The sequence below is a fragment of the Lissotriton vulgaris genome, chromosome 12 (genome assembly GCF_964263255.1).
Source record: "Lissotriton vulgaris chromosome 12, aLisVul1.2, whole genome shotgun sequence".
Taxonomy (NCBI): domain Eukaryota; kingdom Metazoa; phylum Chordata; class Amphibia; order Caudata; family Salamandridae; genus Lissotriton; species Lissotriton vulgaris.
This window is the reverse complement of record NC_141700.1, coordinates 269086090-269113738: the sequence shown is the minus strand read 5'-3', so window position 1 is coordinate 269113738 and position 27649 is coordinate 269086090. Positions and strand designations below refer to the sequence as shown.

Sequence of the window (27649 nt, the reverse complement as noted above, 5' to 3'; positions counted from 1 at the left end):
TGGCAAATTTGTAATTATGTCCAAAAATTGCAGCTTCACAGGATAATTCTAGTGGATCTCAGAAAAGGCAAAAACTGTGTCACAAACACACAAATAGTACACCATCTATATATGGCCACAGTTTACACCAGTTCCTGGCCATTGCAGCACACCTACCCATAGGAGGAACGGTTTTATTTGTAGATGTGTATGAGCCGTGGGTGGGAGAAATTGTGCTGTTCCTTGCAGATACCAGAATACAGACGCAGAAATGAGAGGGAATTCTATGTCAGGAGCGGAGACTTCTGATTAGGCTGTACTTTCTCCTTTATTTTTCTCCAGCAGCCATTAAAAAGGTATCAACAAACTCAACACCACTACCAAGAGCATCAGGGAAAATGGAAATAGAAAATGTCTCTGCAACTGTCCAATCCTAGTCCAGGGCTTCCTAATATCCTTCCCTGCTGGCACTCTATCCTCCTCTTTCTTCGCTGCTCCAGCAGCATACAGATGAGTGTTTTTCTTTTCTGCCTAACTGATACTTGTAGGGTATTACGGTTAAGGAAAAGCAATGAAATATACACATGCCACATCCACTAAAGATCACTGGTGTTCAGTTTTTAGGAAGGTCCACGGTTGGTCATTTCTCAATAGATGCAAGCTGACCCTGGGCAAAATTAATTTGGCTCACCACAACTCAAAAATCATTCTAATTTTAAGCTGCTCTCTCGCCCTTTCAATTGTGGTATTCTTCAAGCTTCCCAGTCAAAGATTATAGGCTTACCAATATTTGTATAGCATTTTATTGCAGGTGGTGTGGGTAAGCAAAACGGTGTGAACTGCTATTAACTATTGAATTTCCCTATATTTTAAGTCTGTGCCTTCAAAAATACTTTAAAAAATATACATAATTACCATGGGATGTAGCATGCCAAAATTCGAAGCAGTTTAAAATGACTCCAACACTTATTCCTATGTACATTTCAAGCCATCGCCGTGCCGCCAGTAAAAAAATAGGCAATGTTAGAGCAGTACTGAGGGCAGTAATAACTTCCATTTATACAGGAATGGAGGAGATCTAAACTAAGTAGCTGAATTTGGTTCTTTATAATCCACTGCTGCCAAAAGGCTAATATACCTTGATCACAGAGACACAGATTTCATTTTATTTAGGGAAAATTCACAATTGCACTTCTGATAAGGAACATCCTTATTGCTGTACCTACGAAAAAGACCATGTCACGCTAATGCCAAGCACTACTGTCCAAGCGGTCTAAGATTAAAGAAGCATTAAACTGGTCTGTTTAACCGGCTTGGCTATTAAAAATTTTATGTAACTTTTTACTTCTAATTCCCTCTTGATTTTATGTTTTATGCTATAGAGACAATGGAAAAAGTTGCCTTTAAATTTAGCTTTCTCTTTCTGAATTACTGAAGATACCATTAGGAAGGAAATTTAGGTACGTTAAAGAATTTTTCCTCTGCGCAAAGGAAAATACTGTTAATCTGCCATTTGCCTATGTTTTTGGTTGAAAAGAAAGCACAGGGAAAGAAATGATGCTCCAGTTTACATTTTTGTCAAGTTTAGATGTATACGGGATGTGTTATAAAAAAAAACATGCATTTAAAGAAGATAAATAGGCATTTTCTAAGAGGTCTGAAATCTTGCCCACAGACTGGCATACTGTGCATACAGAAAACAGAGCCAAAGGGATTTGTCATTAGCAGCTTTAAAGACACAAATCTCAACATGAGAAAAAGTTTGGTAAAATACATAGGAACAATTGGCAATCATGAGGCTATTTCATTTAAAGTGTTTTTTGTCACAATGCCCTTTTATATTCAAATATCAGAAATATCCAGTGTCAAGCAGTATGTTAAGATACAAATTTACCTTTCCTCCACATCTTTATCTTTGTCTTCTTCCTCACTGGTATCTTCAGGATCAGGAGGGGCACTGTTTTCTTTTTCTGCATCAGGCTTCTGCTTCTCTACTTCTTTCAGTGACTCTTTGGTTTCATCCTCACTTTTCTCTTCCTGGTCCTTGGATCTTTTGGATGAATCCTATAATATTTAATAACTTGAGACAATTTCTTTGCTAGCATAAGTGGTCAGCAAAAGAAAAAACTTGCACCAAAAGCAACAACAATTAATAAGATAATAAATCTTAAGTGCAACATTTAGCTTGGTCTCAGCTAGAAATTAGTCAGCCAGAAAGCAATGGGTAGCAACTTTGGTAGTATGGGAATGCCAGTCATGCAATAAAAACCTTGGACTCAACTCAGCACTTCAATAAAGCAGTTCCACCTTGCTGGGAGGAGAAATGTGTACTGTGGTAAAGCAGGTAGAACCTTAGAAACACAATAAGTCTTAGAATTAGCAGCACAGGGGGGAAACTTAGCATTTGCTAGTTGAAAATGGCCGCTTTTGTGGGGTTCCAACCCAGATAGTTTCCTTCAAGTTTTCTGGCTGTAGAACTCTCAGCACTTTACCCCTGCTAACCAGTGGCAAAGTGCCTGCAATCTTCCTTCCAAGAGGATGAAATTGGCATATAGAGCCAATTGGCATATTTAATGTACTTATTGGCCTCTTTAGTCCCTACAGTCCCCAAGTGTACAGAGAGCCTCTAACTTGCATGCCACAAGAGGACTGCAAAACCCTTTGGGCCACCCACTATAGTGACAGTGTTAACATGACTGTGGGTCAGCCACTGGTAGCCTGGCTGGGTAGGTTTAAACCGTAAATTTAAGCTGTCAAAATAAACCATTTTGAAAACTCTAAACATTCCTTTTGAATATTTATAAGTCAGCCCCAAGGCGGCCTGCAGCTCATGACTGTGGACATGTAAAAGTAGGCTATATAAAGTTTTAATGTTAACCATATCCTTACAGTGAAAAGGCCCTAAAAGCCATTTTCACTGTAGCAGGTTAACTGTTCCACACGAAAGAACGTATATAAAATCCAATTTAATAAGGTCATCTCTGCTTCGGAAACAACCACAGAGTTAATTATTGTACTTTAAAAAATATTTATTACAAGTCATAACTTTATTAAATATTTAAATATTTCAGAACAGGTAATTTTGTAAAAGTTGCCCTTTATCTTCAAGGCTCTAGAAGCCCATTAGCATGAAATCCCAATTGTCACCCAAGCCCAGAATACCTGTGTGATAAGTAAACTTGCTTCCAGAACTGAGACCAAGAACTTTGGGGAGTGGTTTTGTTTCCCTGGCAGGAAGACACTCTAGGCCAGGGGTCTCCAAACGGTAGACCGCGAGCTAGCGGTAGCTCGTCGAGGCTCCGTGAGTAGCTCGCTCCAGCATTCTGATTCTGTAAACCTTTTTGGTCCTATGTTTTTTAGCGTTTTTTTTTTTTAATAATCCGCCCTCACCAAAACCAGCTGCTCTGATCCGCTTCATTGAACTTAGCTGGGGAGGGCTGAAGAGTACAACATTTTCCTGTCATCTGCGTGATCTCTGCGCCACCTGCCTTTCGCAGCCTGGCACCGGGATTTCAACCTGCGCTGAAAGGCGTCGGAAAGCATGGTAGTGCAAGTTGCCTACCTTTTCAAGTCTGGCTCTGCGTCTCTGATGTGTGTGCAGAGCAGCAGAGCAGCAGATCAATCGGTAAGCCCTGGCCAGAAATACCTGTGGTTGCTTTAGTTTGTTATTTGTGAGTAGTGGCAGCTGGTGGGGCAGCGTCGGGAAAAACAAGCAGTCTGCCTAGCCTCAAAGGGTATTTTTCCCTGCTTGATGTCCCCTTCCCGTGATGCTTACACTCATCGTAGTGACAGTTAAAATTCACACCAGGTTGGTTATAGAGGAGGTGGTGGAAGCACTGCAGGAGCTGGCAGCAGGGAAGGCCACAGGGCCAGATAGTATCCCGCTCGAAGTATATAAAAGCGTACAGAACGAGATTGCCCCTATATTGTTGGACTTATTTAACGGTATAATCTGTTCTGGGAAAACACCGCAATCCCATGATCCTTCTGGACGCAGAAAATGCCTTTGATCGCACTACGTGTAAGTATTTGTGGGGGATATTGGAACGAAGGGGCTTTGGCCCTAAAATATTGAGCTATTAAAGCTATGTATACCACTCCAAAAGCCAGATATCAGCTAATGGGAGGATGTTCAGAAAATTTTTGTATCTCTAGGGGGAAACGACAGGGATGCCCCTGTTTACCAATTCTTTTCGCCCTGTATATAGATCCGCTGGTATGGAGATTTAGGATGTGAGGATATTCAGCCAGTTGTTTGTAATAGGTTTGAAACCAAGCTGCTGGCCTATGCTGATGACTTGGCTATCATCACCCCGGAATCAGATAGGGCTATGACAGCAATTACGGGGTTAGCTGGGAATTTGGACAGTGTTCAGGGTATCTCCTGAATGAAACTAAAACTCAGATAATATGCACTAACAATATTAGAAGACTTGATCTGAGTTATTCAGACACAGGCGCTACTATAAGAAAATGCTGTTCAAAGTCTTTGATAGTGTCTGGGAGATATGGAAATTAGTTCAGAAGGTAATGGTAATTCCCCAAATCAATCATACACCTTTTGGAATTCTAGTATTTTCCTGCAACTTAGTAATGATAGGATGGGGAGATTGTGGGAGCTTTGAAGGGGATAGTCTGTCGAGTTTTGGAAAGATCCTGCAGAAATTTGGAATCGCGGCTAACCAAGGCTTCAAATTTTTACAAATCTTTAGATCTGTGAAGGGTACTAGGCCCCAGATCTCCCCAGGGGGTCCGATTAATATGATCAATGATATGATAAATATAATCGATTACCTATTAGGTGGCGAAATTAAAATTAAGATGATTTATTGATCTCTACTATCCCAAGGGTACAAGAAGATCTGTAAAAATTTGAAACCTCCTGGGCAATTGCACTAGGCGACCCGGATGTGGATTTAGATAAAGCATTGCAGTTCGGCGGAAAACTCTTTGGCTCCTCAAATTTGAGGGCCCAACAATATAAAACCCTTTTAAACTTATATTTTACACCAGCCAAACTATATGATGGGGTAACGGAGGACGATAAATGCCCAAGAAGCTTGGAGGGGCCAGCCAAATTGCTACATATGTTCCATCAATGTGATAAACTAACCCTAATTCGGGTGGAGCTCGAGAAATTCTGGGAGTGGCTGCTAGGTGTTAAGATCAACCTATCCTGTACCCTAATGATAATAGGAACTGATAGCAATCTCGGCCTTAACAAGGAGGAGAAAGCCTTTGCATTCATATGCGTGGCGGTCCTCTGGATATTGTTAGCTTCAGGCTGGAAAGATGCAGTAGCACCCTCCTTCCAGATGTGGTTGGCCAGACTCTTAGGGATTAAGAATATTGAATCCTCTCTATATACACTGAGGTAGAAAGATGAAAGAACTAGGGATTCTCATCTATGAAGCGAATCTGTCTGCGAATTTCTCAGATGCCAATAATCAGTAGAGGCCTTTCTTTTTAGATACTTTTAGATTTGCTATTTATGTAGGTCTATGTAATGAAATATCGGTTTAGCAATACGGGGTTTAAATGAAATATCTAACTGTTTCCCAGAAAGCCATATTTTAGTCTATATATTGTATGATTGTTTATTGTACATTTTCTAAATCTGTGTATATTGATTTTTTAACAGATAATGTAAAATGTATTTATCGCTGAGTGTACCAGGTATTTTAATAATAAAAAAAAAATTCACACCAGGTATTGACAGCAATTGAGCAACAGAAATGTATATTTACATATTTGAGAAGACAATTCTTTCATGGTTCCAGGCAGCATCTTGTGGTGTGAAGTCTGGTGCCTAGAGACAGCTGGAGCGCTGCTGGGTTTACGCCACCGAATACCTCAGTTGAGTAAAAACAGGCTGGATTTCTCCATCAGCATGGGACAGAAACCGTAAAAATGGAAAAGGATTGGAAGAGCAACTCTAGCTCAGCCCTTCGATGTGATCTAAGGTGCAGGTTCAGGGCTACATTAAGGGCACTGCAGGCAGCTGCTTTACGGCTCTGCTACAGTATTCCTCAAGGTGACCCCTGGTTGTATGCTGCACAACTGGTGTAACACAAGTGAACTTTCCCCTCTCGCATTACTGCAGGACAGAGTCCATGTGGCACCTAAAAGGTACCACAGGGAATGTTTTAGTTCAATACCTACATGCCCCATTGTCAGAGGTCATGGGAGATGCCAGCTCCAATGCAAATATTATAAAGAGCGGGAGGTGACAGGGGTGCCAGGGTAGGATCCACTCCCTGGAACACAAAGGTTTGGAGAGGCACGTATCTGGATAGGAAGATGTATCAGACTGTAGCAATGCCATCAGCAACAGGTCCAAGGTGCCCCTGACTAGGCTGTTCAGTGGACAAAAAGCAGTCGAGAACAGTGTAGATCTAATTCCAGTGAGCAGCACAGCGCTTTATGAAGAACATTTATATTGTAGCAGGAGGTGCTGTAGATAGAAGATTATGGTACGAGGAGTCCAGTTGAGAAACGGCTACATAGATCAAGTTGTGGTGGGCCCTGGGAGTGAGAACACATACTAGGCAGCACACTATTTATTCCATTATGTGTTTATGTTACTTCTTTTCCTAGTTAGAGAACAGATTTTCCCAGAATCACACAATGGAGTAGTCAAGCTCAAGAGCTGGGATTAGCGTCTAGCTTGGTTGTTTACAAGGTCTCCCATAGAGCTTTACTATGGACATCCAAGTGGAAATGTGTAGGATGTGGGTTAGTGCCTGCATCTCATGTTGTGGACTATGATGCGGGAAGCCTTGGAACGAAGGCAATGCTTATGCAGAATCATGAGTAAGGGGAAGGCACCACTTCTCACCACTGCGTACACTGGATGCCTCGTGCAGCAGGATTTTGCAAAATATTTCTGAAGTTGCCCGAGGCTTGTGGGAACAATTAGGCTCTCTTTCTTACGCAGACATACTAACATGCAAGTTCTTACAGCTCCATGAACCAAAGGTTAATATCTCAGAACATGAAATGCCCGTACAAATACATCAGTTGCAGAACAAAGCTGCCTCTGCTCCGTCTATCAGCCTTTTGATAGCACTTTCCACAAATAGTGTGGCATCGAAGGACTCTCATTCTAGATTACCTTTTTCTGGCTTTCGGGGACTTCCTTCGACCAGATGTGCTTTGGTTGTGTATTCTTGGCTAGAGGCTTATTAAGCGCCCAATTTACTAACAGGGTCTGTTGGTCAATGTGAAAGTAAAGTGAACTTGATTTATTTTAAACATGTGTGTCACATGCACGGATGGGTATGACAGAGTTGCCCTTTTGCGTTCAAGGGGTGGTCAGTTGTCCATGGGGCTGTCTATACGGATTGTTTGAAACCCCATTACTAGCCAGGCAGAGAGCTTGTGTGATACGTTTCGCATTCCGTTGTCATATTTAGGTAACCTTATTTGAAAGGTTCTAATCTAAGATGTGTCAGTGTGAAGACAGAAAAGTACTTTTCAGTAGGTCAGCTGGCAGTACTGTGATGACTAGGGCTTCAGTGCTTAGTTGCATGGCGAGAGTGTAAAGGGTTTTGTTTTCGAAAGTGTAATGAACACTTCACACAGAAAGGTATCACAATACCGGCTTACCAGACTGAGTCCAGTGATAGTCGCCCAGGTACTAGGTTGCGCTCAAGATTGAATTTCACTTGGACACATCAACAGTAGTGTGTTCCTGCACAGTGCATGCTGCAGATTACTCATAAGTGGGCAGAGGAGGATCTCGGCAGTGGAGAACAATGGGAGGCGTGTGATCCAACGTCACCCCAACGATATGTGATAAAGAAAATATATATATCAGGTATCTGGCTCCTTTAATTGTGAGCAGGATTCACCTGGCATGCTAATAGGAGGCCATTGCAATTGTCAGTCGCAGCATCCAGGTCGACCACGTGACTGACAATGGAGAAGCTTTTCTACCCTCAGCTCACCCGAAGCTCACGCACAGCCATATGCTGTCTTGGGTAGGTGCTTTCATCTGTGGCAGCGAAGGGGCAGATGGGGTAGCAGCAGGGTTTGGCGACACAGCACACCAATCACCTTGATATCATCAGCCTCATCAACGGCCCCAGTAGCTTTCATGCAGCTGAGACCATGCACCGCTAAGACACAGAGCAGCGTTCTCAGCCAACGCAGACTCACCAGTTGCGCTAGTTGCTTGGCCTTTAATAGCTCACAATGATTTTCACTGATCAGAAACAGCTCACTACAGAAAAGGTGGAGACCCCTGGCCTAGTTAATGTGTGGACTGATCTCCATGTAGCAGCTTTGCAGATGTGTGCCAAGGGAATATTTCTCACCAAGGCAGTAGTGGCTGCTTTGCCACTAGTGGAGTGTGCTTTGGGTTTGCCAGTAAGAGATTTATAAGCTATCTGATAACAGTATAGGATGCAAGAGACAATCCACCTGGAAACGTACTGATTGGAGGTAGCCAGACCCGTGGGAACTGGCCCAGAATTGATGGACAATTGTTGCAATTTGCGAATAGATTTGGTTTTTAGCTATGAAGAACATTAACACTCTTTAAATCCAGAGAGTGAAGGGCTGGCTGCTGGAGAAGATGGATTTTGAAAGACAGTGGGTAAAGAGAGAGTTTGATTTACATGAAAATCAAAGACCACTTTAGGTAGGAACCTGGGAACGGTCCGTAACACTATTTTGGAAAAGTGGAATAAGTTTGGCTCATGAGCACAAAGGGTCTGAATCTCATTAACACATGCTGATGTTCTAGCCACAAGGAAGGCAGTTTTCCAAGTGAGATGTTTGTGATGCCTGATGCATAAGCTCAAAAGGCAGCACAAAACTTGAAAGCACCAGGTTGACCTCCCATAGAGGAGAATCCAACAGGAGCAAAAACTTTAACCCCTCCAGTCTTTTCTCTTCCATTTACCTGCCCAGTCAAACTCAGTGTTTGACTACAGTAATACCCCTCATTCCGTAACCATTTGCGACACAGGTTGTCCTCCTGAGTGGGGTAAGAATGACATGAGACTGACCCTCCAGCTGGCTGCAACGCGGTCCAACTTTGGGGGTATTTTAATATTAAGTGATTTAAACAATTCTCACTTTGTTTATTGGGTGTTTTTAGAAGGCTTATAGTGCATGATTGTATGCCAACGGGGCAATAATTTACTAATTATCCTTTGATTCAAGCTACAGTCGGTAGAAGTGAAATTCACAAATACTGATATAATGACGTGGTTTCCCACTTAAATCACTATAAATCCGATTCACGATGCATGTAACATAGTGCACTGATGCGCTCAAATCCTAGACAATCTTTCAGAGTGGAAAGCGTCTGCAGCGCAAGTTTGATACGCTTAATAATTGTGAGCTATATTATATATGCTCTGTCATTTACAGGTTGGACACAACAAGATTCACATTCCGGATCCAGGTTACGTTTATCCTAAGGCTAGATATGAAGGTGCACCTACCGGCACCTTGCAAGTAATGTAATTTAAAACACTGTTTTCGCCCTGAAGCAAGCCTAGAACCCATAGGGGCGTAGTTAAAGGCCGAAACATGTTGGCAATGACATTGGGCCATAGGACCATTACAAACCTCAACATTATTTCTTTTTAGGTCGAGCGACCTATCTCAATGCGCACATGCGCATTGAGAGCGGGAGCTCGATATAAAGGGGCTTAAACAGATGTTTAACTAGCTGGCGATTTGGTGCTGTGCCCGTGAAATGCTCGTGCACAGCATCAAATCGCCAGCCATCTGCCATCTGTTCCCCAGCAGCTCCGCCCCACAAGCTTCCCCCAGCGTGCGCTCTGGCTCAGTCGAGCCGCACTCCTCCCACACCTCTCACACACAAGTGAAGCTTCACTTCAAAGGCCCCCGCATTTACATTTCACTCGTCTCTTGTATTCTCTCACTCGCACGCTCAAACACACACACATTTACTCTTAGCCTCCGTGGCACTCTCGTTCTCCCTTTTGCATGCACATTTTTTTTTGCTCTCAGCTTTCATTACTCTCTCTGCTGTTCCCCTTCTTTTACTCTTTTTCTTTCACCACCACATCCACCACCACATCCACCACCACATCCACCACCACATCCACCACCACATCCACCACCACATCATCCACATCCACATCCACCGCATCCACATCCACATCCACATCCACCACCACATCCACATCCACCACCACATCCACATCCACCACCACAACCACATCCACCACCACATCCACCACCACCTCCACATCCACCATGACATCCACCGCCACATTCACCGCCCCATCCACCGCCACATTCACCGCCCCATCCACCACCACCACCACCACTGCATCCACCACCACATCCACCACATCCTCCACCATCACCACCGCATCCTCCACCATCACCACCGCATCCTCCACCATCACCACCGCATCCTCCACCATCACCACCGCATCCACCACCACATCCACATCCACCATCACCACCACATCCACCATCACCACCACATCCACATCCACCACCACATCCACCACCGCATCCACCACCGCATCCACCACCGCATCCACCACCGCATCCACCACCGCATCCACCACCGCATCCACCACCGCATCCACCACCGCATCCACCACCGCATCCACCACCGCATCCACCACCGCATCCACATCCACCACCGCATCCACATCCACCACCGCATCCACATCCACCACCGCATCCACATCCACCACCACATCCACCATCGCCACCGCCACGACATCCACCGCCACGACATCCACCGCCACGACATCCACCGCCACGACATCCACCGCCACGACATCCACCGCCACGACATCCACCGCCACGACATCCACCGCCACATCCACCACCGCCACATCCACCACCGCCACATCCACCACCGCCACATCCACCACACCCACCACCACCACATCCACCACACCCACCACCACCACACCCACCACCACCACACCCACCACACCCACCACATCCACATCCACCACATCCACCACATCCACCACCGCATCCACCATCACCTCCACATCCACCACGACATCCACCACATGCACCACCGCATCCACCACCACCACCACCACCACATCCACCATCACCTCCACATCCACCATCACCTCCACATCCACCATCACCTCCACATCCACCATCACCTCCACATCCACCATCACCTCCACATCCACCATCACCTCCACATCCACCATCACCTCCACATCCACCATCACCTCCACATCCACCATCACCTCCACATCCACCATGACATGCACCACCACCACCACCGCATCCACCACCACATCCACCATGACATCCACCGCCACATCCACCACCACCACATCCACCACCGCCACATCCACCACCACCACACCCACCACCACCACACCCACCACCACCACCACACCCACCACCACCACCACACCCACCACCACCACCACACCCACCACCACCACATCCACCACCACCACACCCACCACCACCACATCCACCACCACCACCACCACCACCACCACCACCACCACCACCACCACCACCACCACCACATCCACCACCACATCCACCACCACCACATCCACCACCACCACATCCACCACCACCACATCCACCACCACCACATCCACCACCACCACATCCACCACCACCACATCCACCACCACCACATCCACCACCACCACATCCACCACCACCACATCCACCACCACCACATCCACCACCACCACATCCACCACCACATCCACCACCAGGTGCAAATGCAATGTTCTTGGATTTTCGTCACAATAAAATACACTGAACATAATCTTCACAATTAAATTACAAACGTTTAAGCTATTGCCATTTATAAATTACAATAAATGTTATTTAAGTATTAATTATTTACAAAATTAAAAGCCATTGTTATTTGCAATATCAATACATCTAAGTCACGTAAAGGCAACACACATTGCATTACAAATGCTATAGGTGTCACATTTGCGAAAGTTAAAACTATTGACATTGTAACTGACAAAGCTATTACTTTTGCTATTTTCAAAACCAACACAAATAAAAAAAGTGTCATTTACAATACCAATTGCTCAAACTTTCCTAATGCGAGACCTATTGCATTTCCAATGCTTGTTTACTTTAATATCCCCGAGGTTCCGTCATTAAAGGGATACCTGGAGCTTTAGGAGTATTTTAATCTTTAGAACCCCCTGGCCTATTCTTCTAAGTGCTCCCTGAAACACGGTTGAGCCCACCCAGACCTTTAGGAGTCAGGGTGTACCGGATGATGAAGCATGACACTACTAGAGTGTGTGAGGGTTATTTAACAAAATGGAATTGTTTCCAAGTAAGCAATTAAACCGGTGAGACATCTGTAATAGAGATTAGTGCCCAAAATATAGTGCAAGGAAGTGCAATTTTTTTTGTGAGTGTTAGTATATGGTTGCGAGGACGTATCCCTCCACTTTCTCTTCCAGTAATGTGGAAGACCCGCTCTACCCTTTTGGGCTTGAGCCATAGGTTTGGGAACTGAAATCCAAACCCATTCCAAAACAGTAATTTATTAAACAATGCTATGCAGAAATTGCACCTGTTGGTCTTTAGACTTTAGGAGGAGCAGGAGCGCCAATCAAACAAGCATTGGGAAAGCCAATCGGTCGTGCCTATGCAAGATCTGTTCTGTTGGTGTGTTTTTTAGCCACAAAACAAAAACGCAATACAATAAAACTACAGATTAAGGATGGCCGACCTAAGTACATTTTTTAAAGGTCACAACAAAAGTTACATTTGATACGATCATCCAGATTCAAGAGATGCTGAAGTGGCACTTCATGCATACCAATCTTGGATGGCTTTTCCAGTTCCAGAATATGGCATTTCCTGTGCTGATGGCGGACAGGACCAAAAACAAGACTACTAATTTAAAGTCTTCTTGAGGTCTCAATGATTCTAATTTGCTGAGTAAAGCTGACAGCAGGAAGAAATCATTTTTTGTGGTTAAGTTGTATGGACATTGAGGAGTAAAGCTTTCACTCTAGATAAGAGTACCAATTGTGATTACGTAATATATTAGTATCATACTGTTCTAATTTTCATTATACAGACCAGGTTTCCAGTGTGATACATTCATCATACACGAAAAACCTGCCTCTGCACATACTGCAACTGCCTCTGCTAGCCCAGCTAAAAGCCCCTCCCATGAAGGTCTAATACTGGTACTTCATATACAACTCAGCACATTTCCAACAAAATCTTCCAGAACAAGTGTGTTGGACCAAAGTAATCCAATAAAAAATAACATTATTCTTGGGCGACAGTCTAGGGATAGGTTTCAGTTGTTTTTTGCCACCCATGTGCTTCTTACATGGAAAAACAAACACGAATAGCAATGCTGCCATTCCAAAAATGCTTAACTATTTAATTTTATTTATTTTTGGAGTTTGTAGAGCGCAGAGGTGATCCGGCGCTAAAGCAATTGAGTAACACGGGGCTAACCTTGGCTAGTAATGGTTGCGTAGTCAGGTCTTTAGAGCTCGTCTGAAGGCAGGTTGTCAGACTGAGAGGTAGCGGCATGGTTTGTATTCCACACTTTAGAATGTTGGCACTTAAGTACTATTACCATACAGGCAAGCTGATAATTTTATCAAGATGTACAACCATTCTCAACTGAACTCTGCACCTTTCACTTAATCAACTTCACGAAGATTAAAACAAACCTATCTTTTACAACAGAACTGCAAAATTAGTCTTCCTAGTCTCTACCTGGAAAAGTGGATATATTTGAGCAGCGTTGCTAGAACAATTTTTCCCCCACTTAATGTACATGCAGCATATTTCCTAATGCACCCAGTGTATGAAGTTTTAAGTGTTAAATGATTGAAGTCATGTTTCTTCTTTTACGAAAGTCTTGCTGGCCTAGGGTTATAATGGTCTTCACATAAAACCTCTATTTTCCACAGCCTAACCTTGAGCACACTAAATTAGTCACAGGTTGTTTAATACAACTAAAGTGTGAAATGCTTTTGTATAATGTCAATGTGGCCCCAAGGTTGAACTACCTGTAGGGTCTTGTAAGAACATTAATTGAGTAATTAGATTGGACTGTAGTTAAACTGTCAGTTATTACAATTAGTTCATAACAGTTTATTCTTGTCCAACAATACTAGTCTCATTATGGTCATACCTCATATCAATATAATAAACATCTTTATAAAAGAAATCGTAAGACATAACAGAATGATTGTGAATATAAGATCGTGTGTTGCAAGGAAGAAAGTAAGGGAAAACTCTGCACAAAGCTTGCTGTAACAGCATAAGCATTACATACTACAGCCACTAGGAGCAGTTCAAAAAGCATACAAAAGCACTGATGCCTCCACCGCAAAAAAGATCAAAAAACTAAAATGGGAACCTATGCATTTTTTTTAAATAGAATTTAAAGAACATAAAAATTTGACAACCCCAGTCCTACTCAAAAAAGTGGCAAAATATTTAATAATCGTGTAAAGCCCCTATCCCCATACATACATTGTGCCGACCGTAGTCCTCCCCTCTTCCACACTCGGAGCACAATTTATGACATACAGCTCTCAATTAGGTTCAATTAAAACACTCCAATCTGCCAACCAATGAACGTGTCCAGTGTACCTCCAATGCATCGTCTGCTTTCCTTTTGATCCCAGCCTTCTCATTTTTTTCCTTTGACGGCTCATCAATAATCAGTTTTCCTTCTTCATCACTGCTTCCCTCTGTATTGCCTTTCTTTTCTCCATCTCCTTCTGCATCTGCATCTTCATCACACTCAGCATCTCCCTCACCTTTCTTCTGGGGCAGCTGACAAGAGAAAATATTTACTTGGGTAAATCTACACATACATAAATAGCAATAAAAAGCCTCGAGTTATGACAAACGAAGCAGAAATATCAAAAATGATTAAATGACACTGCAACAGCCACACTGTACTACTACTATTAAAGTGGCAGCCATCAGTTTCAAATAAGTATGTAGCATAAAAACATTCAGTGACATGCTTTGAATGGAACACAAAAAGCTGGGCCCATTTCCAGTGAAAGTGTCTAGCGGTGGCTTACTATTCTACAAGAGAGACTTTAGTGTTCTGGTGGTGGTGGTGGTGGTGGTGGTGGGGGGGGGGGGTCTGGGAGTTGGTTGTGGTAGCACACAGGGCAGACAGGAGATCGGGTCTAGCTTTAGGTATAGTTACTGAAAAAGCTCACTGCCCTCCGTGGGTCCTGGGGAAGTGCAAGTTCGCATAAGATTAAATTAAGGAGCAGTGAAGGCTGATGTTATGAATCAGTGGAGACGAGAGCAGGACCAGAGTTATTTACTGCTCTGATGGAACCGAAGCATTGCAATAAGATACGAAAACATTTCAAAAGAGCTAGGCTTCCGCACCCTGTATTTAAGGATATGTCAAGGGGACCTATTTGGGGAGGGTCGTACAAGGAGAATGAAAGTAATCAAGTCAGAGAAATGTTGCACTACATTGTAGTTTCACAAAATGTAGAAGAATTTCTCTCAACCTGGTATACAGTGTTGATGCGATTTTTTTTTTTTTTTAAGTTTAAACAGAACCAACGTTTTGGGCCAAATTGCAGTTGTGGGTGTCAGAAAGCATAGGAGTTGCCACGTTTAACCAATCAACCAATATTAGTGAAGTCTAATGAGGAATCTGTTTTATCAGAGCTAAGAGTTTAAATGCTACCTTGAAAGTGCCAGATAGGCAGTGGAAAAAATGTCTGTTTCAATGTACCAGAGAACTTGCGCTTCACCGGTCCATAAATAAAATGTTAGGATCCAATAGGAGTGGCCACAAAAGCCAAATGTAAAATAAAAAGTATTGTGACATGGATGGAGCACAAGGGGCCCCCCACAAGGAAGAGTTTTGAAAGCAGATTTGAAAGGAGTGGAACACAGCCTCTGAACGACATTACAGACAGAAGAGGAGCTAGCATAGCACCCAGCCGCTCACTGAAAGCAATCAAGAAGTATGGAGTGGCCTCATGACAGAAAAAAAAGGGGAGCTGGCATAGCACCAGATTTCTCTCACTCGCAGCAATCAAGAAGGATGGAGTATGCCAAAAAAAGCCAAATCTAAAATATGGGTAAACTCTTCTTTCTGTTCTAGTCATCATTCAGCATTGACAGAGGCTGAAATGTGACTACCGAGAATGGCACCCCTACCGCTCCAACCCATCATACCTGGGTAACCTTTCCCACCCCAGTCTGGACATTGATATCCAAGAACCTGTAGGCAAACTTTAAAAACAACCAAAAGTCTTCAACAGCACTGATTGACATTTGCCTAGCTACAATCCAAGCCCCTTTATACTCCTAAAAAGTTACTTTAATAAGGCTATGACAGATAAACAAGAGATGCTAGAATTAATCTTCAATTTCTAGGAATCTGAATGGTGTTTGTTAAAGGTGGATGTCGACTAATTTGATAAAAACAGAATACCTCTTGGCCAGCTTTGACAGTTGGATTATTCTCAATTTCCCACAATCCTTCAGTGAATCCTTTTCGCTTGTTGGACTTCCCAAACTTTTCTTTGCACTCGTCATAAGGAAAAAGGTCTTTAGAACCAAGATACGCCCTGTTAAAACAAACATAAGAATTAAAGAGACGAGCATTTCATTTATTTTGAAGCATTAGGTTACTTAACTTTGGTAAAATTATTTCTGATGGTTAGCTCTCACACACATTCAGTACTTGAAAAATTTTCCTGGTGCCAGGCAGCATCTGTACATTTTTCCTAGGCTATTCTTCATCACCGATGTCAGGTGATATTTAAAGTAGTCTATTCTTCTGGCTCCATTGTAAACAAGCATTGGCATAGCCAATAGGTCTCGCCTTTGGGATTTGTGTTTTTAGCCAGAAATCTTGGCTAAATTGTAGAGCATTTTGGCTGCTGTGGATCATGTTGAAAAGTTATAATAGAAAGTATTAAGCATTTGTTACCTTTATACAAACCAAGACAGCATTACATACAAATTAACAACCTGATTAAGCATGATGGAGGAGATGGGCTCTTGGCTCTCAGGACGGGGTAAGTAGCACGGGTCATCTGATCCGCTAAAACCACTGTCCGTGTACAGCATGAAGGCTCAAAGGGCCATAAACGAAACACACCTAGAAACCTCAAAACAGACTTGCCTATAAAGAAAAATAGGACATAATGCAGAAACACCCTAGTTAAAGATAGCAAGAAGGGATAAATCAAAGAACTTTGAAACATAATCAAGATAGTGCCACTAAGGTATGGCACACAGATGAGCGGAGAAGAAGGGAAGGCCCTCCCGGGGAACAGATAAGAGGGAAGGGGGGGGGGGAATAGGGCAGGGAACCAGAGCCCCAATGCATAGTAACCAGGAGGGAATTAACCAGTAGGTATCTGCGCGGAGGGCAGAAGGGTGGGATCTACTGGATATGCGCCCACAGGAAAGAGCCGGCTCATATGTGCATAAAACTATAGACAGTAAAACTGAAGGGGGACTAACTCACAAAGGGCAGTGATCACCCACTGAAGAAAAAAACCCGTAGTCGCAAGGATCTATGAAACTAAACATTGCACTGATTCCCCAGAGCCTAGACAGAAAAAAGGAGGCACGGCAGACTACGGGTAGAATACACTTGACTCCTTACCGGATAGAAGGGCCCCATGCTTCACGAGGTAGGTCCTGAACACCAGATAACGAGGACCTCAGGGCATACACTAACCGGAAGTGTGGTAATAAGATGAAAACCCATGCATTAAAGGAGCCCCTGCCCTGGAAGCTGAAGAGAAGTTCCAGGGGACAGTAGCACTCAATATGCCGGAGGGTGAATACGGAACCAATCGGGCACCTAACTCAGTGAGGCAATGGACAAAAGTCTAAGAGAAATAAGCGCTATTTACAGAATAACAGTGCCTAGCCGCGCGCACAAAGTTTACGCAACGGCTTTTGGAATCGGATACCGAACAGATGGCACACAGCACACCCCTGCTCGTAACCGCTTGCTTAGGCCGTGGGCGAATACATGCAGATGCCTATGGCCAACTGCATGATGTCTTTTTAGAAAGACACACGCAAAGACCAATCAAAAGAAGAAAAAAAAACACGCACAAGCGTTTGGAAAGCCCAGAGCGATTCCAAGAAGTCCTTTTTCTAGAGCAGCGCATGCGCGCTGCACTAGTCTGGACTAAAAATGGCAGGCTGACCGCCACAAAAAGCATTGCATGCCCCTGAGACGACGTTCATATTTCACCAATTTACGGTCAGAAAAACAGCACACATACCATCAAACAGGGTGGATAGTACAGCAAACAGGGTGGATAGTACAGCAAAAGGAATCTGGGAACTCTAACCATCAGAAAGAATAGGGACATAAAAGTACCTTGCTCTACTAATAAAAATTAACTACTACTTATTCCAAAGTAACCCAAAATGCACAGGGAATTAGGATGTTAGCTGACCTTAAGAGAGAAAAGACAGCAACACTGCCATACCAAATCTAGTTTACAACGATAGGTAAAGTTGCTCTATACCTGTGCAAAGACCGTTTTTTTCTAAATATGTATGGTCTAAGGCGGCAAAGGATAACAATATTCATGACATCAAAGCTGCAAAAATTGACCATCTGCTATTTGTGTGCAAAGATGTAGCTTATTTGGCACAAGGCACTGGTGTATGAGCTGTATGACCTCACCCTACTAGAAGGAGTCACACATACTCTGACGAGTCGATGGTATCCATGAGCTGCAAACCAGGCAGGAGGAAAAGCATCCCAAAAATGTTTGTGAGAATATGCTAGTTATTTCAAGATCAGGAAAACTGATGAATGGAGTAGGCTGAGCTCCGACTGGCATACTTGTAGCTGGCCCCAGTGCCCCCCCCGCACCCCAAACACACTGAGAACCTGGGAATGCACTTGGGAGTTTTGCGCTAGTTATCACCCCCCCATGGAAGAAGCTGCTAGTCCAGAAGCCTCTGAAACCAAAAAAAGCTGTCAGTCACCATTACTGATGGACATAAGGACTATTACCTCATTCCCTCCGTTCAGTGATCCTCACAGAACCTTCTCCACCACACCCATCGTGCGTCTTTTACCCTTCGTTTGGATTAATTCCCAACTACCGTGACAGCACTATACGGAAAATTGTAACCAATGTCCTGATGACCTGAAATTGAACAGGTCGAAACACCGTCAACAAATCAGCATATACCATGGCGTTTTCGTGATCTACATAACCAGTCAAAAAACAAACTTTTATATATCTTTCATTGTACCCTTGACCACACACTCATTTCTATATCTTGTTTTTCACCGCTCATGTCGTTTCTCACCACTGCGTCGATGCGCCGTTCAACGTCATTAGCACGTTCAGTGCACCTTGTGTGTTTTTGGTTACCTATGCTTAAATTGTACTTTATCTATACAAGGGGGGGGGGGGGGGGGGGGGGGGGGGGGGGTTTACCCAAATAAGTCACAGCGACCTGGGTGCTCATAGGTACATAGAGAAGGGGTCCCTGTACGTAACGAACAATATTACAAGGATAGAAATACGTAAAAACAACTGAGTTGTCACACTGTTATTTAATCACAATGTGCTTTTCAATGCAGTATATTCATCACAGTCAAATATTTACGATGGTGCCCCAGGGTTGGGTAGGGTGGGTGAGGGGGAATGTGAATATCAGGGAGGGATGTGCAAAGTAGATTAATACAGCAAATAAGCAATTAATGCATCATAAAATGTATACAACAGATCCTTGAACAGACAACAAATGTGTCAAGATAAAAACAAGATATAAAAGGAGTCATTATTGCTCATTTACTTTCTGAATGAACAGAAAACCTACTCCTTCCTGCTAAAGTACACTTGCATCAATGGACGAGTAAGTGCTAAAAATAGCTTGACCTGATAAAATCAGACTCGTCATATCAAGTAGATTTGTTGAGGCCCCGTGGAGGGACGCCCATGTAGCCACCTTGCAGATATCTAGGATAGGGCTTCCGTGTGCTAACGAAGTGGCAACAGCTTTGGCCCTGCTAAAATGATAACTAAGTCCTTCTGGAAGCAGCTTTTTGGTCACTGTGCAGCGATCATTATATACAGAGAACGATCAATGGGATATAGTTCTCTTCTGCACTGCCTTTCTTCAAGCCGTAAAACCCTACAAAGAGCGAAATTGTTCACACTTTTTTTTCTGGTACAGTGTATATAGAAGCTCAGCCCTATCTTGTGGTTCAAGCCATGTTGTGTCTCCTTCGCCCTAGAGGGGTGAGGCCGAGCATAGAATGCCGGCAGGGTGATGGTTTGACGGACGTGGAACAGCATCACAACTTGGCAGCAAGAATGCCTGAGTCAGCAGAACCAGTTTGTCTGAGAAGAAGGTAGTGTATGGTGGACTGACAGAGCTTTAACCCCTTCGCTGCGGATGACAAAGCCAGCTCGTCATGGGCGTTACCTGCGCTACGCGGATGACGAGCTGGCTTTGTCACAAACCGCGCGATTTTCAAACATCAGCGCACAGCGGGAAAACCCGCTAGCGCGCATGCGGTTAAAGTCACTTCCCGTGCTGTTGTCATTGCGACAAGGAACAGTCTTAATAGTAAGGAGCTGCAAGGTACACCTGTGAAGCAGCTCAAATAGAGTGTACCGCAGATATATCAGGAACAGATTAAGCTCCCACCGGGCCATGACAGAGGGAGAAGGGGAACATATGTTACAGCCCTTGCAGAAAATGCATCACAACTGGTGATTTAAACAGAGGGATCTTAGAACAGTAAGAAGGCCAAAAGAGAACCCCCAACTGTACCCAAAGAAAAGCTTTGCTAGGCAAGGGACAGAAACAGAAAGTCTGATAACTTGGCCTAAGGTTTCAATCCGGCGAGAGCCACACCTTTTCTCAAATTTGTTCCAACTAGTGTACACAGTTTTTGATGAAGGCGCCTGGCTGCCAAGATGACAACTAACTCCAGAGAAATGTTGAAGGCTTTCAGTTGTCGCTGCTCAATCTCCAATCCAAGCCTGAAGGTGGACTGGCAATGGCCCAGGTACAGGTACAGAACCATGCCCTGTTGCTGAGACAGCAGGTCCTCACGAAGGGGCAGCCTCATTGGTGGACGCATGCCCAAGCCTAGGAATTCGGAAAACCAAACTTTGTGTCCTATCCAGAGCCACAAGGGTGACTTGGCCCCGGTCTGCCCTGATCTTCATGCAAGCTCATGGGAAGAGTTTTATTGGTGGGAATGTACACAGGAGTCCAGAGTTGCTCTCTAGGTGGAATGAGTCTCCGAGCAAGAGATGCCCTGCAAATTACACTAGGAACAGGCAGCTTATCTAGTCTGTCATAGCATTTAAGGATCTGTCAGGTGATTCACCATCAGGAAATTTCCTTGACAGTCCAGCCATTTCCAGAGGTGCAAGGGCTCCTGGTACAGAGTCAGTCACCAGCCATGGTTTTTCATGACCACGACAGTGCTGTTGTCCATGAGCATCTGTAGCAGCCTTCCTTTGATGGCTGCCTGGAAGGCTTTATACGCCAAGTGGATGGCCCTTGATCGCCACCTCTGCCGGATGGCTGCCTCAACCAAGTAGTGATGCATCAGTCACTACTGTCAAATCTGGGTGGGAAACGGAGTGTTTTTTCACTGACAATTGAAGTCCAGCTACTTCAAATGAAAATTTTTTGCAGTCCTCTAAAAAATCTGAACGAGGCTAGAGAGGTTCCCTTGATGTTGAGCCCACTAAGACTTCTTCAGATCCTACTGCAGAGCCCACATATGACACCTGGTGTGCACGATCATCAGGATGCAAGAGGCCATCGGCCCTCAGAGTCAAAGTCACTGAAACCCAGGAGTGACGCTGAAAGATTGGTATCAGAATGAATGTCTTGGACACTTTTTCCTGAGGGAAAGGAACGGAACCGAACAGTCTCCTGAATGGCTCCAATGAAGGAAGCTTTTGAGTTGGAATAGAAGTCAGATAGAACTTCAGCATGTTAATAGTGAACACCAAAAATGACAGGAGGTTCAACATAGTCAAGAGTTGTCTGACGACTGAAAGGCGAGAGCCCGCCTTCAATAGCCTGTAGTCAAGGTAGAAGACTGATACTCCTGAAGATGAGCTGCCGCCACCATCACTTTCGTTAACACTCAAAGAGCACCGATGAGACCAAAGGGGACACAAGGCGAACTGGAAATGCTCCAGTTTCCCTACGAACCAGATTGTATTGCCAGGCTGTGAATAAGGAAATGGGCGTCCTTCGGGTCCAATGCCGCAATGTAATCTCCAGGTTGGGAGCAGACAAGACCGCGGCCAGGAGCAGCATCTTGAATTTCTCCTTTCCGAGGAAGGAGTTGAGTGGGTACCAGAAAGTAGCAGGAATAACCAGCTCGCCTTACACTTCCAATGCCACAACTTCCCGACAGCTCCATTGACCAAATACGCATGCACTTCCTGGAGCAGTCATTTGGAGAAGGGGGTGGAGGCTGCAGGGAAGGCATACCACCTTCAAAATATCGTTAGAATCCACCAGTCCAAAACTATCACATGCCGACCTGAACAGAAAGACAAAGATAAACAAGCATTTGCAATGCAATAGGTCTCGCAGTTGAGAGAGTTTGAGCTATTGGCATTGTAAATGGCAATGCCTTTTATTTAAATGTTGGTTTTTAAAACATAAATAAAAGGCATTGCCATTTACAATGCCAATAGCTTAAACTCTCGCAAATACGAGACCTATTGCATTGCTGATGCTTTTGTTTTTTCTCCAAGTTTTGTCTGAACAGTGCCGGGGCAAACTTCTATATTGATTGCATGAATGAAGCTAAGTATAACAATTAGCTTTACTCTTTGCTGAGGCTTTATAGGATGCATGAATGGCTTGGGCAGGCCACTGCGAGCATGGTACACGGATATAACTGCAGGTAAGCTATGGCTGGGCTGAGGCAACTGGATCTACAGAGCGCTGCTTTGGATATCGCCAGTGTAATTGTTACACAGTGGTGCTGGAACAATTCAGGCTCAGGCTAGGGCTGCTGCCATCAATGTAACATAATTGAACTCATAGGGATTCTGAAAAATTCAAGAATCACAAAGAACATGCATCACAAATGAGCCACGCCCATTTAGCAAGAGTGAGATATGGTAGCATTTTGAAGCACAGTCACAAATATATTATTAAATCATATTGTGGTAGTGTACAGTCATCCATTTACTTTGATCCCATCACAAGACGTGTTTTCATCGCACTTCAGAATTACAAAAAAAGCTTTCCCAACGCCTTATTTATTTTGAAATATTTGTACAGTTAGTTTATAGGTATTTTACATTTGTGTGTTAGACAAACGACATCCTGCAATCTTTGTTACACTAGCAAGATTGTCACAGTTCACTTTACAAAATCCTCTCACTTTGTAAAAATATTCAGCAGAAATTTGTAAGACTAGCCTGACACTGGACCTCTGTAAAGACAAAAACTACATTTAAAGTAATCTTTAAATGTTCATCCTCCTTCGGTACGCCACCATGGTTATTTTGAGGCTGCTGCAGCACCCACACACCCCTACTTCCAGCGCCTATGTTTAAACTATTTTGCAGCACATCCACCCTCGCCAACATGCAAGTCACCCCAACACACAAGCCCTTCAATTCCTCCCCCAGCCCTTTGGCTCACAGGGGCGTTACATTCGATACTGGCCATGGGGCTGTGAGATGGTGCTGCAGGAACTTGGAACTCGAGAGGCTATTCAGCCAAGAGAGGCTGTAGTGTCAGTTGATTGGGGTTTAGCTGCAAAGAGAGAAAGACTGAGTTTCTTTCTTGCCCAGTGGTACTTGTGTGGGCGCATTCTTAGGCGGTATAGCAGCCCTCAGAGGCGCAACTAGAGCCAGATCAAATGTCGGGGGGGGGGGGGGTTCTTCTAGCAATAGGGAGAGTGAGGATGCATGGGCAAGAAGGGGTGAAAGAACAAAGCCTCATTAAAGACCTCTTTAAAGACATTGAAGTATTCGGGTGCAGCTATGTGTGTGCACGGGAAACGGTCTAAGTCCGGGATGCCACACATGACGGGGGTGGGATGGGGGTTTGAAACCCTTTCAGCCCAATGGGCGTTGTGCGCCTGCAGGTCTTCCTGTCAGCCTCCTGCTATTGCTCAGGTCAGCTTGGCATGAACCTACCATGAACATACGGCACAAGACAGGCTGTGGACATTTCCAGCTGAGAAAAAGCTACTTGGAAAAGAGAGCTGCCTCCATCATGACAATGATAGCAGGCGCCAAAGGGCTGCAGCTAGAATCTGACCCGGCAGGGTGTTAAGGATGAATGACTGTATCCCGCCTGACCCTGAAAGCAGCTTCCCGCCTGACCCTGAAAGCAGCTTCAAGCCTGACCCTGAAAGCAGCTTCCCGCCTGCACAACACAACGCAAAGTAACCAGATGACCAGCCGAGCTATGGCGCGTGCGACGTGCGTTTAGACAGCCTGTCCAGTGAATGACTCCACAAAATCTCTAAACCGAGCAGGAACCAAACAAAGTAATATTCTAGAAGGGCTGTTGGCAGGTATTAGCGATAGTGGACTGGCTAAACAGAAAACATTTTGTTCCTCGCAGAAGGGGTGAAACTGTGAGCCACAACCCAGTGTACATCAGGCAGTAATGTGACAGGGAGGTTTGCATTTTGTATGGTTTGAAGAATTTTTTGAATTGTGTTCTCAAAAGTAACCCGAACACAATAGCGATCTGTTTATAAAAGAGAACACAACAATATAAGCGTCATCAATTCAAGGATTTCCTTTGCATGCTGCGACTTGCAGTCCTGTTTATCCCTTCATAAAAATACTTGAAGTCCTAAAAAGCAAAGCAAAAGATTGGGCCGGGTGACCAACTCAAGCATACACGTAGGGAACTTGATAGATCTGCATAACTCCGCTCTTGCATTCCCGGCTCTACCTCTTCTTGCAAGCCTGCATTTTTCCACTGTCCGTTCCTTACACTTCGGGTCTTTTCACACACTCCCTTCTCAGTGTGCACAGCCCTCCCCACGCCCCTCACAGACACACCCCCTCCTTTTCTCCCACACAACCCCCTTTCCCCCACAGTCACCTTGCTGCTGGCTCCCCTGATAGCCGCCGCCTTGTCGTAGATGTGACATTTGACTGCCCACGTCCACTACCAGCACGTACCGGTCGTGCCCTGGGTAGCCATTCTTTAGCAGCGGCTACATCCTCTCCCCGAAGTAGCCGGGCCCGGAGTCCACCCCACAATCTGGATTCCGGTTTGCAAGCCTCAGGTATACACGTTTGATGTTCCCAGTACTATGGTTCAGACTGCATCCACGTGACACCGGTTGTGGCAGTAGGAAAAGGGAGGCCCAATAAGAGATTGAGATTTTCTCAGGATCATCAAGTGGCAAAAAATAAGATTTGGAACTCACACCACAGCGCACATGTTTAACCACGGGGATGCATGGTGTTTTACTGCAGTTTCTTGTAGTTAGCACTACATTAAGCGCTCTGCAGGAGAAGGGAGGGTTGAATGAGCTCTAAGTCTAAATTCCAAAACATCAGCTGAACCATAGTAACCAATCGCCTTCAATTTTACAGTCTTCAGCCAATGGCTGCTATGCGGTCTCATACAGCTGGGTGGAGAGATGAGTGGGGCGCTGTCCAGGCACACGCTGAAAGACGCCGTGAGCGTGTACATGGGCTGTCCAGGGACTAGCTGCAAGAGACAACATGAGCGTGCACATCGGCTGTCTGAAAGACAGCCGTGGAGCGCGCACATCCCTGTTCCCCTTCGGCCACCAAACCAACGACAATAGGTCTCGCCAAGGCGAGCAAAGCATGCGCTGCATCGCTAGGCGAGACCTAAAAAAGGAGGAAAAAAATAAAGAAAATAAATAAATGTACTTTTTTTTATTCTAAAAAACGCTGGATTTTGCCTTGCACCAGTTGGCTGTTTTAAGTAAAGGTCACACTATAGAGGTTTGGCAGGTGGGGTTGGCTGACTAGAAGGGTGGTGGGCATCTCAGCAGCAAAAGTGCCGGAAACTCTGAAGGGGTTGGACACACGGATGGTAAGGATTGCTTCAATAAATGGGAGAAGAGGCTCTTAAGGTTGTCCAGGTTACAGGGCCTCAAGAAGCACATTCTGTTTTACCTCAATGGTGGGGAGCTGGAGGTCAAGAACATCAGCCTTTCTACTCATGATGCAGGACGTAGATTACTAGGTGGCATGTGTGAGTGGTGCATCTAGGTCCTGCACGTAGTTTCCAGAGTGGAAAGGCGAGCAGAGTTACGAGGCGCAGCTTTGAGGCGCACAGAGGTACTGCTGAAAAGTTTGCCAGATCCAGTCTGTCTGGGGAATATTCAATAGGTGAAGAGTCTGCAGCTAGAAGTCTCAGGGGGGAAATGAAAATAAAAAAATAACTCCCTTGCTACCATAGGCATCTGCTGCAAAGTTCATAAATAAGAGGCGTCTACAGGGAGAGCAGCCCCAAGAATTGCCAGCGGAGGAAGGAGATCAGCAGAAGCAGTTTATTATTTCCACTTGCTGTAGGATCCTTGAAGAAATTGTTCCAGCTGCGTACATGAGCACTCAGGAATGCAGATGCAGTGTTGAGGTTCACAGAGCACTAGAGGGACAAGAAAACAAAACTCGATGGGCTTCATAAAAGATCGCAGAGGCTCGCTACTCTAAGCTGTACGCTCATGTTTGCGAACAGCCTAAACTGTGGAGTCACAGAAGTAGTCCATATTTACTAGTCAGGCCCACATGAGTAACAATTACCAAACCTGTAAAGAATTTAAAATAAGTCACAATAGTATTCCATGAAAAGCAGTCAGTTTTTCAGACAAGCATTTACAATGCCCGTTTGGTCAGCTGTGCAAAACACACTGGGGTCTTTGAATACATGGAATGGCTAGCCTACTAGATTAAATTCCACAGTGAGTAAACACAAAGCATCGACAATAGGCCCATTGTTGCAGAAGTAAAAAGGAAGGAAAACAACCCCATAAGCTTGGCTCAACCATTCTTCTTCAAATAACGACATGCAACATTTACAACAAACAGTACTTAGAACTACTAAGACAAATGGCACTTCTAAACGAAGCAGAATCAGAAGTTATCCATGAAAGAGATGTTACTCAATGTGAAACAAACAGTCCTCACAAGTTTTTAAAAAGTCACCCAGAATTGGCAAGATAATCAATGAAAGGTATTGAAGGTAGAATATAGAGGATTTAAAAAGATTAACCATCCACCACTGAAACATGCTCTGGTCTATAGGTCGGGAGTTCGAATCCTAACAAGGTTAACTCATGCTATACAGACTTGGAAAATGAGTACCAAGCTGAGTAGTACCTCGTGCTATGTACAATGGTTAAACACGGGCAGGAAAAAAAGGGGAGTTTTAAAACGCTCCCTGGATGTGGAGAAACACATTAAGATTTCATTTCAATCAGGGAAAGTGAAGCACTTTTCACAGTAAAGAACCAAGATCCAATTTTGAATCCGAGTTAATATGAACGATTTGGGGAAGGAAGCACAATATCCAGGGGAAAAAAAAACAGGCCTACACAATGCTGCAAGTCAAACATCACAAAAACATGCCTTATAAAAGTTTCCGGTCATCAGGCTAAAAGGACAAAACTCGCAATCAAATCCCATGATAATCCAGGAATACTCATGGGGCAGGACAAACCTGGAGAATA

General features: G+C 44.4%; 1 protein-coding gene across 1 annotated transcript in view; it reads right to left on the bottom strand.

Moving 5' to 3' along the window:
• Nucleotides 1-27649, bottom strand: part of HDGF (heparin binding growth factor) — a 110908-nt gene that overhangs the window by 32175 nt on the left and 51084 nt on the right. The window contains exons 3-5 of the mRNA XM_086945022.1: nt 16409-16544; nt 14578-14763; nt 1874-2043 (exon numbers count right to left, since the gene is read on the bottom strand). Coding sequence (XP_086801148.1) covers nt 1874-2043; nt 14578-14763; nt 16409-16544 — 492 coding nt within the window. The remainder of the gene's footprint in view (nt 1-1873; nt 2044-14577; nt 14764-16408; nt 16545-27649) is intronic.